At 43.5% G+C, this 17,610-nt stretch overlaps 1 protein-coding gene across 8 annotated transcripts in view; it reads right to left on the bottom strand.

The window, feature by feature from the left end:
* SLC16A12 (solute carrier family 16 member 12) overlaps nt 1-17,610 on the bottom strand; it is a 43,595-nt gene that overhangs the window by 2,603 nt on the left and 23,382 nt on the right. For all 8 annotated transcript variants that reach the window (XM_048069245.2, XM_048069246.2, XM_048069244.2 and 5 more), the window contains 5 exons: nt 8,127-8,322; nt 7,188-7,291; nt 5,808-5,951; nt 2,950-3,541; nt 1,645-1,904 (listed from right to left, as the gene is read on the bottom strand). In XM_048069245.2, coding sequence (XP_047925202.2) covers nt 1,645-1,904; nt 2,950-3,541; nt 5,808-5,951; nt 7,188-7,291; nt 8,127-8,221 — 1,195 coding nt within the window. In that variant the 5' untranslated portion in view covers nt 8,222-8,322. The remainder of the gene's footprint in view (nt 1-1,644; nt 1,905-2,949; nt 3,542-5,807; nt 5,952-7,187; nt 7,292-8,126; nt 8,323-17,610) is intronic.

Genomic DNA, 17,610 nt, shown 5'->3' with positions numbered 1-17,610 from the left:
GTTTTTTTTCAGACAGAATTCTTATAATTTGGAAATCCTGTGATCAGCAGCACTTCTGGAGTTGTATCACATATAAACGCCATCAAACAAGACAGGTTTACATCGCCATCACTATACCTTTACCTCCTGGGGCTGGGGGAAATTTGTCCACAACATCAGCAGGCAGATAAGTTTATTACGGGCCTTTGTTTGGAAGTCAAACCCATGAGAAAAAGCACAGCAGACATCACCACGATACTGCACAGACATCTTTCAACCACATGGATTTAACTGGCAGTCTTTAGACAAGCTTAGAAGAGCCACAGGATTAAATACGATGTACATGAGATCCTCTTGACTGAAACAGCTAGCAAGCTATGCCCTAGGCTCATGCATCACTTCAAAGTATTCCCTTTTGCAGTAGCTTTTGCTACAGAAAATTAAATTAAAAGCCTCAGAAACAGAGTCCAATTGGAAATTGATGTGAACAGCAGAGATGTGCAAGACATATTAATACATTTGAAAAAGATCTCTGACCTTCTATAATATTCAAAACTGTCAAGATCTTTCTAAAGAATAACAGGAGTACAGCTCTCATCATTACTCCACTGCAACGAAACTGATAGGGGAAAAGATGGTTTGATATCACAGGGATGAGTTTTTGACCAACAGTAGTGAAGCTGACTCACTCACTGTTCAAAGAAGTTCAGAGATAAAAAGATTAAGTCCTCTAGATCAAAAAAATAACAAAACCAACAACTTGAATGAATCTCTTTAGCTAGCATTTTCAAAACTGTATGATTTCAAAGAAATCTTTTCTTCCATCTACTTACACAATTTCTTATCTATGTGAAGTGATAATGTAACAGCTCTTAGAAGCCCGATTTCATAGTGTTTTTGTCTGTTTTTTGTTTTGTTTTGTTTTTTAATTTCAGCTTACTCTATATGTAGAAATCATTCCATCAAGACAGAGCTTAAGTGGATCTCAGGTCTTATGAAGGTCTATGTGTGTTGTTTCCCTGCCCAGGGGCTACCTGCCCATTCAGTGTGTATTTCCTATCCTTTCCTATTACATCTCACCAAAGCCTACCTGCATTTCTTCCTGGGAAACTGAAAAGGAGATGACAAGGCACTTTGCATCTTCTTCCCACCAGTCCAATAAACACACCAGAGGAATATCATTTTGACCAATTCAAAGGGAAAAATGGGGACTGTTACTAATATACTCAAAATGTTGAAAAACCTATAGCTTGAAAATTAGAGTAAATACTGTACCACAGCTTTTAGTCACTAGTGACAGAGAAAGAAGCTGCAGGAGAACAGCCCAGAGCCAGTGGCCAGGCCTTTCCCACCTGGACACCACAGAGTGCATGCCTATGCTTGGCCTACCCTATGCTTCACCCTTCAGTACACAGTTCCACAGAAAGAGAATGCTCTGTCAGAGGGTAAAACATGAGATGCTCGAAAGCTTCCAGGAAAAAAAAAAAAAAACACGATTTTTTCAAAGAAACCTTCCATCAAATTGTAAAATGGTAATTGACAGTGACATTAAAATTGATATCTATTTTTGTCCAAGTCTAGACTAAATGACAGACTATTCTGCTTTGGTCAACAGTTGAAATCAAAGTAATGATATGATTATAGGAAAGTCATTTGTGAACTGACCTGCAACAGGCGGGCTCACTAGATACGGTATGGCATGCAGAAAATACACAACACCCAGTGCTGATGATAAGGAAGAAGTTCCCACTACATCTGCCGTCACAACAGGGATCAGCGTTACATAGGCTCCATCAAAGTAACCAAAGGTAAATGAGAAAGGCACAAGCAAGGGGAAGGTCTGGAGAACTGGCAAGAAAAGGCAGCAGAGGCCATCCATTCCCACAGCAAAGAGGTAGCAAAAGTGCCGGTACTTCTTCAGACACCTGCAATTTCAAAACAGGAAAGAATTTCACTGGACACAGCATTTCGGTCGCTATGCAGCACTTCAGTCTCTCTCTCTCTTTCATATAGCTCAAATTTAAATCCAACTTATTACCCCGTCTTCAAGAAGAAAAGCTCAACCAGTGAGGAGCTTGGCTGAGGAAAGATACCCCGCTACATTTGCAGAAACCCCTGGAGAGCAGCACCCCACACTGTTCTTAGGCCTCCCCCTGGTGAGAGGAGCCGCTCAGCTGCTAGGATTTTGCAGCCCTCTGAAGTCTCAGTGTTCAAAGCAGTATTTCAGGGGCTTTCCAGCTCAAAAAGGTGCTCTCAGTATTATGCAAAAAATGCTAGAGTACATCTCTCTCAGCTTCACATTGGCCCTTAAACGCTGGAGTTAGTTTAGCCAAGTGAGATGGCAATTCCTCTCTCCCTGCCCCACAAAACCAGTGACTGATTTTTCCTACAAACTAAATAAGCACAAAGAATATTGCATTCTTTAGAACCAAAACATCTCTTAGTTTAGCCGCACACAGATGTCTCGAATGGCTGAGTTAATAAAGTATGGTGAGCTCTCTTATACTGGGAAATGTATAACAGTTTTAGGTCAGTCCTGAGTACATGCCTGACAGTGGTAGGCCAGACCTTTGTTCCTCTTCCATCACTTCTGCATCTCTCCAGCAGCACAAAAGAGATGGAAAGGCACAAGTAGTATCATCCTCTAGGGATTACGTACAGAGGATCATGCTTGATATACCTTGGGCAAGAGGTTACATTTCCATAGTCAAATGCAAGAGCTTTTAGCTTTTCACAAACACATCGTTTCTTGGGATTGGAGGGGGATCCAGTAGAAGCCAATGAACTCCAAAGAGACAAAACCATTAAACAGCAAGCATTTCTGAAAGTTTGACTGTTCGTTGTTTTTCTGGAAAAGTGACAGGTGCTACAGACAACATCCATAATGTTAACTTCTACGTGCATTACACCCCACTTGGATCTAGCCTCCCACCGGCTAACGCTTGCATTTCCTTAGCCGTACGCCATTACCTTCTGTCTGTTAGCCATCCAAAGGTGATGTTACCAATGATATCAACGACACCAAGTATGGACATGAGGAAGGCAGCCTGGTGATGGCTCACTCCAACGCTCAAGGCATAAGGCACTAAGTAGACAAAGAGAGGGCTGCAGCCATACGCCATAAATAAAACTGACACTGCTAGCACCATGAAGCCTGGCATCAGCAAAAAGTCATATTCCTTCCATGAACAGTAGCACAAACACTCATGCGACCATGCTTTGATTAGAGGTGAACAGATGGACATTCGCTTTAAGTCTTGTTTCTGAGCTTCAGGGACATACTCCTGTTCAAGAAGCCCCGGAGCAGTTTTACGGTCCTCCTTAAGGGCGATAGGCCGCATCAAGGCACCACAGACGCAGAGGTTTAGAACAAAACCTCCCAGGATGAGTAATGCCCCTCGCCAGGAAAACTGCTCAATTAGGAGTTGGACCACGGGGGCCAGGATGAAGGTACCAATTCCACTTCCAGACATGGCTATTCCATAAGCCAACGCTTTCCTCTTGTTGAAATATTTGCCCACCATCGCGATAGCTGGAGAATAACAGAGTGCAAACCCAAGTCCTAGAAGAGAAAGCAGAGTGCAGATGGCTTAATTCTGAGCACGACATATGGAACACATTAAATTAAACCACACAGCCTACTTTCATCAGCACCAATGAATAGGAAGCTCTTCCTGACATGCAGCCCAGTCACAGTGTGGAAAGAAACCAGGATGATTCCCTTCTTCCACCATCAGGGTCACTGACTCGACAAATCTAACGGATCATTATAAATCTATGTTAACAAGGCTCAGAAAGGAGTGATGGGGTGCATTTAATAACAAGAACAAGGACTACCAATGAATATCAGAAAAACAGCATGTCAGTTTTTCCTGGATACCAGATGAGGACTCATGGATACCAGATGAGGTCTCATCCCAGAGCCTGCACAGACACCGGTGTGGGGCACACTGGTCTGGTGAGGCAATGCTTTGTGTTTCAGTCTGGTGCAAACCCAACCATTAATTTTCAGGTCTCAAAGGCAGCACAAGGAGTTAGACTCTGTCACTGATATCCTGCAGTAAACATGTTTTAGTCAGCTACACTAACTCAATGCAGCAGCTGGTTGGAGCCCTGAGCATTTATAAATCCCTGGGTAAAGGTACAGAGGGGAAAAAAGCCTCAAAAGACAAAGCCATGTCCAAGTCAGCAGACAAATAAAATCCATCTCCTGGAAGAGACTGTGGTCTCTGCTGCAGAAACCAGAGAGATTTTAACCATCAAATACTTGCACTGATACTAAAACATGCATTTCTGAATCAGACACTGAAACGTGTTCCTGACTAGGGTTTTGGAACACATCCTACATACGGGTTAAAAGGGTCCCCATGGCTTCTAGCAGAACTTGCCAGCCAGGGAGGTAATCACCTGTGCCATAACAGGCTTGCAAGGTTCTCCTCAAAGGCCTCCTCTGTGCTGGGCAGGCGCTGAGCTAAGTGGATTAGAGGGGGCAAGGGAAGGAGATGGCAGAGCAGCTGTGGCAAGTACACTCTATTTTGAATGAGTTGGCAGGAGAAATAGGTCCCCAAAAGCCAAAAATGTCCAGTGAAAAGTGGAAATGCAAAGTTTGTGACTGAAAATATTTCCACACCTTCGAGAGTGAGCTCTGCTACCTATTGTCAGTCCCCCTTCTCATCGCTGCCTCACTCTTCACAGTTTCAAGTCCTGCATTTTTATGGACCTTTGTCAGTTATGTTCCTACCTCCTCTCTGGGTTGGAGCATCACCACTAGCATTTACCAACAGTTATCTCTACATTAATCACTCCCTACAGACTAGAAGTTAACTGCTTGCAGAAAGGACTCTTTACAGCCCCATCTACAAAGTGCAATTGCTTTTCCACCCCAATATTCACTGTGGTTTTCATTAAGGAAGCCTCAGTGGCATTAGGGTGGTATGTGGCACAGCCCTTTTGAATTACAAGGAACCTTTTTATTTGTTATGAACACATTTGTCAACAGATTAACATTGTAATGAAGGAGCTACATGCACCACAATACGGATTTTTTTTTAAATAAGCTGTTGGCAGCATGTGAACTGCAGTAATTCCACCACCTCCTTACTAAACAGCAGGGGACCAAGTACAAGGGCTTATATCACCGTGGCTACCAGGTCAGTATTAATAATCAAGGAATGTCAGTGTGACCATGGGCACCACTAATGTTCCTCAGTTCACAGCAAACACGGGATAACTGGACAGAGCAAAAATATCTGCTATCAACATACCTGAACGCAAACGGAGGAGCTGCTACAGCAATACTATCAGCCAGGGATGTGTTCATTTTTCAAAGGGAATATAATGCAGATAAAAATAAAGTCCACAGCTGAGGTACTAGGTATTCACCCAGGGCTACTCTGCCCACCTAGTCCTTTTGTTTTGATTTAAATTTCATTTTTTAATATGAAAATATCTGGGGGCACTCTAGAACCACTGCCATAACAAAACCCTCACAAATCACAGGCAAAAGTGAAAATTTTATGTGTATCTCCTGCAGCAGACGTCTTTCCTGACCTCCCATAATTTCACAGCTTTTTCCCATAGTCTTCTCTCTAACAACGTTAAAGAGATGCTTTTGCAGCATGCAGTATTTGGGCTGTACAAGACCCATTGACTGCAGCAAGAGCCCCTTTTTTTACAATGAGGGGAAGAAGCCTCAGTATCTCCATGGACCGCTGCTATGGCAATACGACATGGAGAAGAGATCACCCCTCTTTAAAAGAAAGACTATCATTTTTTAACATTCCTGTGTCGTTTTGCTGACTGGACCAAAGGAGCTGAGTGTCTCCTACCTGTAAGGACTCCTAACGATAAGTAGAGATGTTCCAGGCTGGCGGCGAAGGAGCTCAAAATTAGTCCAGTAGATGCAAGCAGTCCTCCTAGCATGATACCAACTTGGCAGGATACATGATTACTGATTAAACTCCCAAGTGGGGCTTCAAAGAAACAAATAAAGCTGGTAGTTAATAGCAAGTCCTCAGACATAGTTCATTGCAACTAACATCAAGGGAAAGGACGCAGCAGGCAAGCAGGGGAAAGTGGTGATCACAGCAATGCAGGGTGGTCTTTCAGCATCCCTTCCTATCAGAATGGTGTGAGAATCAAAAACCTTCTAAAATTATTTTCCTGAAAGTCAGGATAAAACTAAAGTTTACAGTAGCTTTTTCAGCAGATCAAAGTCATTACGGGACACAGCTATTCTGAAGTTTTCAGGGTCAAGAGAGGCCACAGCAACAACCGGATACGGCCCACGCTGTTCTTTACTCCATTCTTACAACTGCAGAGACCTTCCCCAACATGCAATCTGCTCTTCAGACTTCAGAAGCTTCAGGCGTCCTTCCTGCAGGCTCTGTGCCAGACTTAGGTGTGAGAGGTCTCGCATCATTTGGACCATCTCCAGAGCCACCAAACCTGTCCTGAACTTCTCCTACAATAACTGTTTCCAGGTCACCCTGCCTCTACCAGGGGGTGTCATCACCAGCCCCTCTCCTTCTCTGCTACCTGCAATGCCAGGACAAGCTTATCCTCATCTATCTTTTTTCAAAATATAACCTGGCTGATGCAGAAGAGATGTTATGTCTCAGTTTGGCTGTGTCCCTATGCCCTCATGGCTATTCTCATGGATTAACCCCTGTATGGCAGGATTAAAGACTGAATTTTCAGTCTAATTGTATAATTTTGAAGTAAACCCATAAGAAACTTTAATACAGCTGCTGAATTGATACATATTATTCTTAGTAGCACAGAACTTCCTTTTAAGGGAAAAGAATATTTGTAAATACAAGTCTGCTAAAATGATGATGATGTGACATGATTCGAAGGCTAGAAGTACAGACTGTGCTAACTCTCAAATATGATTCCAATCAATCGGCAACAGAAACACGTGCTCAGTTAGCAGCTCTCAAATACAACTTGTCCCACTAGACCTTGACAAAAGTACATTTCTGGAAACTTAGATCATTTGACAAAACAAAATTCTGTTTCTTTTCCGTAGTATGAAGACACTCCCTTCCTGCCCAGCTATGCTGATGGAAGCAGCTCGGTTATACCAGACCCCAGAGAGTCCGCAGCAACCATGTTTCCCAGCCTACTCCACTGGCTGACGGGTGTGCCAAAACCAGATGGAGCTGAAGAAAAAGCAGTCACACTTGTCGTCAAAGTGTAATACACACCACAGAGCATCGTGGCACAGTCGACAATGGAGTGGATCCAAGCTGTTCTGGCATAATCCTGCCCAAAATATGCCTGGAACTCCACAAAAAAAATTGAGATGCACCTAGGAAAGACAACATGAACAATGATCTGTTAAACCTGGGATATTTGCCTCACAGAAAGCAGTCTCATTCTTCAGCAATAAAGAGAACCTGCTTTAAGGTCTTCTCCAGCTCCCAGGAAAATTAAATCTGTGGTTTGTCTAGATCCCAGCTGGATGGACATTTTTAAACAGTTGCAAAAGGGTATTGGAAATGAAGATAATTAATACATGAGACAAAACATCAAACGGCACATGCAAGTTTAGTAATCCCAACAGTACTTTATATAAAGCACTTTGGTTAGTGTGATTCAACCAGGGAAGAATCCTTGCTTTGCACTGGCAACAATGGAATCACAAAATGGCGTCCAGCTATGATCCTAACAGGGGAATCAGGCTGATTTAGAACCTAATTCAGACAGATTTAACTAATTGAGAGAGGTTACACTGTGTCGACGTTTGCATGCCACTTCTGTGCTATTTATCCCAAGATCCTAGACTTCAGATCCTTAAACCTGACAGTTTTATTTTAAAATATGTACTTTTTTAGTAGGAAACACTACATTTATATTATATTGACTGTCCAAGAAGATGCTGTGCCAGTGCCTCTCCCTCCCCAGGGTGCCTGTCTCTCAGCTTAACATCCACGTTCACAGGAACCAGGCTCCTCTGTCTCCAGCTGACAACAAAGCGGCCCAGCAGCAGCTGTGGAAGCCATCTCACCCCAAACACATACATCGTGTTTGTGCAAGGCAGTGGTCTATTCCTCTTCTTTCCATTTTTGAGAAATATTTCTAAGGGGAAAAAAGAAAGGGGTAGTGCCACAGCAGGCCGGAGAGACAAGCAGCAGCCCCTTTACCTCGTCACGGCCCTGGTACAGATGGTGACCAGGAAGCAGCCGGCAACGATCATCCAGCCCCAGCCGCCATCAGGTGGGCCGCTGCGCGGGGCCATGGCACGGTGCGGCGACGCTCCTCTTCCCCACCTCAGGGCCAGGGGCTGGCTCCTGCCACCGCTGCTCGCTGGGGCGGCCCGGCCTGTGGGCTGCTCGCCATCTGCAGAAAGGGAAGAAAAACATGTAGACGGGGGTCAGGGTACGGAGCTGTGAAACCACGCTGCCTGGCTAGGAAGCGCAGCTTTGGTACATAAAGGTGAGGCTTTCCTTTCAAACACATTGTATTGAAATGCGTGAGAAGCAAGACTACGTCACCAGAATTTTTCCCACTGTCTGGTATCCCTTTCCTCAGGGTAATTTCCTCAGCAGTTGCATCCTACCACGACAGGCTTTTCCCCACAGATGTCACAGCACGTACAGCTGACTTACTTTGCCAGCACCCACCACTGCAGCTCAGTTACGTTCAGTGGGGCTCCACCAGCACGCACTAGTCCCTGGCCTGGACTTTATTTTAAACTGCAGTCTCTGTTCAAAGCAGCTATACTTCCCGGTACACAGTTTAGTGCAAAATTCACTTTTGGGGGAATACAATGTGGAATTCACCAATCTATTCTCCTTAATCACCAGCGATAGGACCCATGGGAATGGTGTCAAGCTGCGGCAGGGGAGGTTTAGGCTACACATCAGGAAGAGGTTCTTCACTGAGAGGGTGGTCACACACTGGAACAGGCTCCCCAGGGAAACAGTCAATGCACCAAGTCTGTCAGAGTTTAAGAAGTGTTTGGACTGTGTACTTAGTCATGTGGTCTACAATTTTTGGGTAGACCTGTGTGGTGCCAGGAGTTGGACTTGATGATCCTTATGGGTCCCTTCCAACTTGGGATATTCTATGATTCTATGATTCATATAAAAAGAATTCACCCTTGTATGAGAAGTGAATATTCCTTGTAAAAATCAGAGTAGAACAGAGCTCTCTGACCCAAATCAGAAAGGTTACCCAGAGCTGGCCCTAAATATCACCACAGGTGAGCCTTTGAGAAGTATTCACAAGCTGCCTTCCCCCAAAATATCAGAAGGTGCATTGCAAAAAGCTTACAAAATTATTGGAAAAAAAAATGTACACACATTGCCAAACTTAGAGGTGAACAAACTGGGAGAAAACAGAAATGCCAAAAAAAAAAAAAAGCAAGCAAGCAAGCAAACAACAACAAAAACACACAAAAAAAACACAACTGAGCTTCATTTCTTCTAGGCTATAAATGATACCCGGAAACAATGCTGTACAGGAGGATCACTGGAGTCTTTTTAATTTTTTTAAAAAGGTTTGGTAGTCTTCTGATTTAAAAAGCGTAAGAAGCATTGTCCTAATCTACCCTCTTGGCTTTCAAAGCTGATCGCCCAAGGCATAATCAAGAGCTATAGGCTAAGGTAAGTCAGTCTACAAATGTTAAGAGCAGAAAAACTACAAGCAGTTTTCAAAGGAAGAAGTTAAGTCTAAAAGGACTGTAGTATGAGGCACCTGAACCATTTGTAGCCTCACAATGATGTGTGTGTTTGTCAACACTTCTGAGCAGTGAAGGAATGCTTGAAATAGTATCCCTGAAAAATATCAGTGGATAAAAAAAACACAAAAGATAGCAAAATTATACGAAATTACCATCCAGTCCCATAAGCAGAAAAGACTACCATTAAACGTAGCCAGGTCTTCGTGTATTCCTCAAGTACCATTTATTTGTGCCTGTGTGCTCCTCAGACTGTAAGCTCTCACTTATTTTACTTGAGGCCAAAAATCTTGCATACTACTTGGAAAGAAGTCCTATTTTCTCTTTGTGTAATAGGCTTTGCTAATATTTATTTACAAGTAAATATTTGTTTAAAGCTTTTAATGATTCAGAGACCAAAACTATGCCAACTATAAGCATTAGAACATGCACTAATGCAGTTTTTATTATACTCTTCTCCTCTATTGTCCCAAACATCTGTTTCATTGTAAGTTAAACAGTGTAATAAGGTTTTTGCAAGGTTTGTATTCTCTGTATTTATATGGTGTCTAGCACAGTAGGGATCTTCATTGCAGCCTGAAGTACTATCCCTATATAACACACACTAATGAATTAGAAGAGAGCTCACTTATGATAAAAAGAAAATCTCTAATGACCAGTTTTACTCATCACTTCCATGGCTCTGGAAAGATACACATTGCTCCACTGTCTGATCATGTAAGTGCTTCACTCTTTATAGAAAGGATAGGTCACATCTCAAATGGGATGTCTGACATGGCCACAGTTTGGATCACGTAGCAATGGTCACAGCAGCTCAGAAAGATCAAACGAGTTCACAGTTGCAACTATCACAGCTTTTGTAAGCAGCTCCAAACCTGGTATCTCATGCATGCTCTTAAGTGACTGTAAAGAGTCCCAGCTGGATGCAGTCTTTACAAGTTCATTTCCACAGCTGATAAGAATAAAACACACAAAGCAAAGGAGATCCAAATGAGTTTAAGATGTCAAAACTACATCTTCAAGGTGCTCGATTGCTTTCAGAGTGGAGACAGGACAGCTTTCATTTTCTGACACAACTTTCCAACACGTAGCAAAATTTGCCTATGTAGCTGACATAGCTTTCTAGGCAGCCTTTGCAGATGTCCACATGATCCAGAGGACATCACTGGCCTCCTCACAAGCCTTGTGTCTTTTTCCTTGAAGTATAAAGTCCATTTTTTGACTTTACCTATTGGCTTCAAGACAAACAAACAGCACTACACGGACCAGTGCATATCCACACACTTCTTCCTCAGTATGTTCTGAAACAAAATCTGACACAAACAAAACATGCTCTGCCTTGAGGAAGCGCACAGACAAATAGAGGGGTAAACCAGACGGGCTAACGCAGTAAGATAAGAAAGTATGTGTGTAGGCAAGGAAGTATAGTATTATTCACAAAATTTATGTTAAAAGACCATTAGGGAAGCTGAAAAAGCATGCAATCAAAGATTACAGGATTCCAGGCACATGATACAGAGGACACATCCATGGACTTGCTACTTGATGCCCACATTTTGTATTTGCCCTCCAGCATGCACCGCAGATTTGTGAGCAGACCATACATCTTAACTGCTGAATCCATCCATATGACACAATTTTACAGGGTGTACTTTACTTTTGGAGTGACTTGAACTAATGACTCATTCTTGATTTTTTAACTAATAGGGTCAATTCTGCATCCCTGTCTGCATAGCTCCAAGCAGCAACTGTCTGATGGTGAAGGCTGTGTCATTACACGATTCTTCATTCTGGATCAGTAAATGACCAGGGCATAAAAAAACAGTACAATTTCATGCAAACAACAACCACATCCCTGTCTCCCTGTCTATGCAGATGGAAAACAACATTCAACACTTTCATAGGTATCTGCTTCTAACCTAGCCACAAGAAAAGCAGATATCCAATCTAGCATGAAGCCAGAGTGTCACAGACAGATTATACCCTGGTGTGGCAACGAAGCCTCCAATTGCAACATCACCCTGACAAATTCATTTGAACAAGCACAGCAAGTACCAAGCAGCAACCACACTTTGCATCCAACACTAGAGGCCTCAAAGATGGATTTATTACAGGTTTAATATGTTATGTTCAAATGCCTGGGTTATAGAATAGCCCATGACGATCCGTGACAGCTGCCTGAATTAATAGCACACTGATAAAGTGCCAGTGATTTTGCTTGAAGTTTTGCTGGCAATCACAAGTATTGCAGTTTGGTGGAGTTTGCAATAAGCACATGATACACCACAGAGGGATCCTATGCGATTCAGACATACCTCTGCAGCACTTTTGTAGTATCTTGGCAAGGCAGGGATTCTTATTTTGGATCTGAGCAATATATTTTGCTGCCCCTCCTGGAGGGATGAAAATTGTATTTCAAATTCTGGTTATTAAGGGTGGAAGAGGAAGTTCCAGAAATGTCAGATGAGATAACAAAAACCCTGATTTATTAAGTATGTTGTAATAAAGTAGAAATATACACACAATCTTTCAGAGGATTCAACAGTCTCCGAATGGAAAGCCCTAGCTACTTTTAATGCACGTACAGCAAGAGCAGGGTGCTTAGTCCCCAGCCTAGGTCCCTGATCCAGCTTCCCAGGCAAGCTTCAAAAGGGTCTGAGACCCCAGTTAGCATTTTTGCCGTATGTTAGCACACTTGTGAAGAATTTGATGACATATCAGGCTAAGCAAATATTGATTAGGTATTTGGTTACATGATCACTTGCTGTTGTTTTCAGAGATCCCTGCCCGCTAACACACACACATGAACAGCAAACATTTAATGAGGCTACCAGCAGCTGAAAACAATGCCATTATAGGAGTTGCCTGGCAAACACAACAACAGGCCACCCAACCTTCCCACAGCAGGACCTGTGCAAACCGTCTCCTTGACTTCACGCTCCCTTCAGGGAGTATTGTGCCTGTCATAGCCACTGAACTAATAGCTAAGCTGTTAAGTTAAATAATTACCTGCTTTCTTGCTGTGCATGCCTAATAAGCACTTAGTATGACATTCTAACAGATTTATGCCGAGGTTAGAAAACTTCACTGGCTCACACCCTGATGCTGTTTTCTGTTTCTACACCATGGACAGTACAGATTGCAGACTCTGCACACACTTTATCTGGGGAACCATGTTCTCCTCCCTTCCCAACCCTACCTTAGTTCACTCTAGTGCTGCATCTTTCCTCAGGCTTTCTGGTGCAGCATAAGACCCGAATTATCTATCTGTTCAACCTTTAGCACTATAAGGCCTGATTCCCACTAGCAGTCCTGGCTGCTCTTATAACACACCTCATCCACACATAAAAGCTCCAGCTGCTTGATCTAGCTGAAGAAATCAAGGTCGAAAGAAAAGCTCATGAAAGAGCTCTATTTGTTTGCACCCTTTGTCAGGTAATGCTCAGCCGAGCACTAAATAAATATGCTTTGCCATGGGTTCACAGACGGCAGCAGCAGGGTGAAGGTGGCAACCAATTCTGCTGATACCTAAGGAAGCCTCAGTTACCCTGGCAGCTCACAGAGCAGTGACTGCTTCCGACATTAATGCACTAGGTGCATTAGATGCTAGGAGCATTAGATGCTCTCCCCCTGAGAGCATCTCCCCTGCCGTGCCTGCTCAGCCAGCAGCAGAAAGGAGTGGGCGAAGCTAGTGAGAAAGTACCAGGTTAATCCTGCACCTCGCCACGTGGTGCCTCCTGCAAGGGAAAGGAGCGCAGAAATCCACGGCAGCCTAGCAACTGCCCTGCGCAGAGCCAGCTGCTGCTGACCTCTATAACATGGGTGCAGACAGCAAAGCCCTCACTGCCCCTCCGCCCACCGCTCCTGCCACTGCAAGGACCTTTTTTAAACAAACTTGCTGAATAACGGTTTTGCTACAGCACGAAATGAAGGCGATGTGAGCAAGGAAGCATCGCTGCTCCGAGGAGCACCGGGTGCATTTGTGCTCGTCTGTTTGGGGTCAAGCTGCGTGACTTGCAGCACTGATGTACCTGGGCATCACTGTCACCTCAAGAACCACCACCTAACCTGCTGTGCAGCCTGGAGGCTCTCTGAAAACGCGTTGTTTTGAGCAGGCAATGAATTCAGATGAAAAAGCAGGCACGCTGGCAGACTGCCCACAGCGGGAGCACGCAGCCCCGGTGCCCAGCCTGGGCTCTCACCCCCGCTGCTTTCTGCTCCTCCGCACCAGCCTGGCTACACAAAGTTAAAACAGCTGCACGCTAAGATGACTTTGCAATTCCTTTCAGAACTGCACAAAAGGATTTTGTGTAGTTTATCCCAAAGGAGTTAGCTCAAATCTAAATACCAGCGTAAATAAGCATGGGATTCAACAAATTCTTACCTGTTTGGCACTACAGAAACGCGCATAACACACCAATTTTCTTTCTGGATCGATGTAAAATTGAAATGTATACGTATACATACTCTAGGTGCTACTCACTACCTTCACAGCAATGATGGTTGAGCTGGGCACGAGAAACTTGTGCCAGTCTGCGTATGAATGCCAGGACGCACTTCCAGAGCAGATTTATTCACACAAAGGAATTTAAACTCTGTTTTTCTTGTGAACAGCAACGCACACAGCTTTCAAAGTCACTTGGAGAACATTCGTGCAGACGAATTTTATGAAGAACAAGTATAAAGCGGCCTAGGCACAGCTGGAGAAAATCCATTAATGCTTAGACTGAAAGGTAATGGAACTGTGCATGTTTGCTACATTTACCCTATTCACCGAGCTCCAGGACAGTTTTAATATTTTCCTACATTCACCCTATTTACATAGCTCGCTAGGATAGTTTTACTGTATTTCTTATTTATCCTTAAGATTGTACCAAGCATTATTTGTAGGCTTTTGCTACTTTTATATATGTTAACCTCTTGCTTTAATTTTCTCATTTTCTGTTCCTTTTTCTCCAACTGCTGCACCTTTAATAATAAATAAATAAATAAATAAAAACAGAAGAAAAGAACTATAACTGAAGAAGAACAGAAAGGGCACAGAAGGTGCAACAAAGGATGGGAGAGGGGGAAAAAAAAGAAAAATGTTTAAGAACAGAGAGAAACATTGCCACAGAGCACGTACAATGGACCACGAGATGAGTAAGGTTAAATATTTGCTGAGACCAGACCACCCTTTCCCCACTGAACAACATTGTCCGTCCGTTTGTCCCCCCAACACAGGCTTGCCAGCCCCTTACCTCATTTCCTACACGTCACCAAACACAGTGGAGCACATTCAAAGGGGACACAGTATTTGATAGGAGCCCCGAAGATGCTGACAGCTGCACAAGTGTCAACTGCACAGTGTAGGAAATGGCACTTCTTCAGCCTCCTTTTGCCTTTTTTCCCCCCCTAGCAGCTGCATACCACGGTAGGCACTTCAGTCAGCGGCGTGGCAGCCAGCTAAACTCCACGCTGTTCTTAAATACAGGGGAAGTAAATGCTCTTTAATTTGGTACAGCTCTTAGGATTCAAAGGTTATTTCTAATCTAGTATTTTTTTTCCAATAAAGACCTGTCCCATTCTGCACCCTAAGTCAGCTATTTAACTGGAAAAGAACAGCTTGTTTTGACTTCATCTGAGGCTATTTATCAAGAATTGCACGATTATGACTTTGACTTGTTTCAAAATGACCCGAGAGGTCCCTTCCAACCCCGTGTTCCTCAATAAAAATAGCTCCATTGAGCATCTCCAGGCTGCTGATCTATAGCCTCAGCTTTCTTCTCTGCTTAAAGGTGGCTCTGTCCAATCTTCAGATAAAGCCAAAGCTAATGCTTTCCTGGTAAGACTGATAGACTGCTCCACTGAAACTTTCTTTGTGGAAGACAGAAATTTTGATGATTATGGGTATTTATAAAAACTAGGCACACATTCAGCTTCCCAGTAAATCTTCACAACTTCAGTACCTCCCCAGCAGTGCTACAAATGGTTACCACTCACCTGAAAGTTCATTTAGGGAATTATACCAGAAACAAAGCAAACATAATAAAACAAATTAAAACAACACCACCACCACCACCCAACAACCTGACTTCTAATTGATGCCACCATGTTAAGACAAGAGGCTTACTATGCAGATTGCAATAAGTGCTTCACTCTTTTTCCAGATATCTACCTACAATGTACCTGAATCAATCTGGATACTCTACTCTGCACATCTTCAACACCTTTTCAATTCTTATTTTTTTTTTCTCGGTGGGGGAAGGGGTAGGGAAGTTCCCTCTGATATCGATTAAGAGCAACATTGATAACATACTTGTATTCTGGTAGTACTTTGAGACTTCTGATCAGGAAGCAGGTGTCACGGTGCTAGGCATCATACAAATATCTGCTAGAACTTGCCTGCCATCCAAAACGTATCAAGATAGAGAAGATGGATTGTGTGAGAGTGCAGCTTATTAGCTCCCATCTCTCGGGATGCTGATCAGCAGACACAGCTCATTTGCTTGAGTTTCTGCATATAGGGGAGACAGATTGCTGCTGAAGAGGACAGACTGATCGAAGCCCAGGTGTGGGCACAGGAAAAGCAACAAGGAAAGCAAAGGGATGCTAAAAAGCTGGTAGAGAAAGGAGATGCCAGAGAGGGGCACACATGAGTACGGCGGTGCAAAAAAAGGGGCAGGAGCTGAGAAAACTCAGCAGCACACACCTGTAGCAAGGCTGTGGTCATGCATGTTCCAGAAAACATGCACTTTCTTGCTGAAAGAAGAGCTCTACTAATCGGCTGATAGCCAACAACTCCACTGCTGGGGGGGAAGGTTGCCATCACTGTCTCCATTTTAACATACTTTTCTCCCCTTCCCGCAAATAAGTGAGAATAGCCAAAATTCATTACAAAAAATATCAGGAAGCCTTTTAGGTAGGAAAGGATCAATCCCTACTGCACAACTGCAGTTGCACAAAACTTCTGCAACAAACTCATAGAAGTTTTGGTGTTGAGGGGCTGCTGAGGACACACGGGGAGCATCAGATAGCGGCAGAATTCTCTGATGCTAATCATTCCCCTATGCTTTCCTCATATTTATTTCCCATAATTATTTTTAACACACGATGGGTAGGTAATGGTTGTGGAAGGTTTTTGTTTGTTTACAGAATTACTTACACATTTATTGATTTATAATTACATGGCGTTTATCTCCTCCTTTTAAGATCGTTAAGGTCTCATTAAATGTGACAAGGCAACTAAATATTTTATCTAGCTTTCTTATTTACAGTTAAATTTTTAACTATGTGATACTCCAATCGCTTTGAGTCATCCCTATCAGTTTGAGAAATCAGAAGTGCACGTCTCTGGATCAGGCACTTAATAGTATACCATTATATCTTTGAATAAATATTAAGATATGACGATAACTGTTGGGAAATGCTGAAAAGGCTTTTTATTCAAAGTGGCCTTCAGCTGACATTTTTCCCATATCTGGTATATTAATTTTTCCACCTTCAAGAAAATCTTGTCCTGAGAAAGGACACCACTGCAGAGCTGCCACGAACATGTGGGATTGGGACATTTTTTTCCCAGACTGCTGCAGTCAGTTTGGGGAAAGCGTTGCTCTCGCCTTTTTTTTTTACTAATGCTGCACACTGGATTCTACACTTGGGTGAGAAGGATCCAAAAACCCTCTTTGGATTAGCTGGAGATGTCCTGGTGAAGGAGGGAGGTACCAAACAAACGCTCTTCGGATCCCTCTGGAGAAAACTAGGATGCTGATGGCACCCAGCAGCGCCCAGGCACAAGATGAGAACACGGCTTCCTGCACGCACCCGGAGGGGAAGCACCAAGGCCACCCCGCGTAGGTCCCTGGGGGGGATGGCACAGCCTGGGAAGGCGCTGGCAAATGCTCTGCTTGGGAAAGCTGCAGGCCAGCCCTCGAGCACTCCTCGACAGAGAGGCAGCCAGAAAAGCA

Source organism: Anser cygnoides, chromosome 7 (genome assembly GCF_040182565.1).
Source record: "Anser cygnoides isolate HZ-2024a breed goose chromosome 7, Taihu_goose_T2T_genome, whole genome shotgun sequence".
NCBI lineage: Eukaryota > Metazoa > Chordata > Aves > Anseriformes > Anatidae > Anser > Anser cygnoides.
This window is presented reverse-complemented; position numbering and strand designations above follow the sequence as displayed.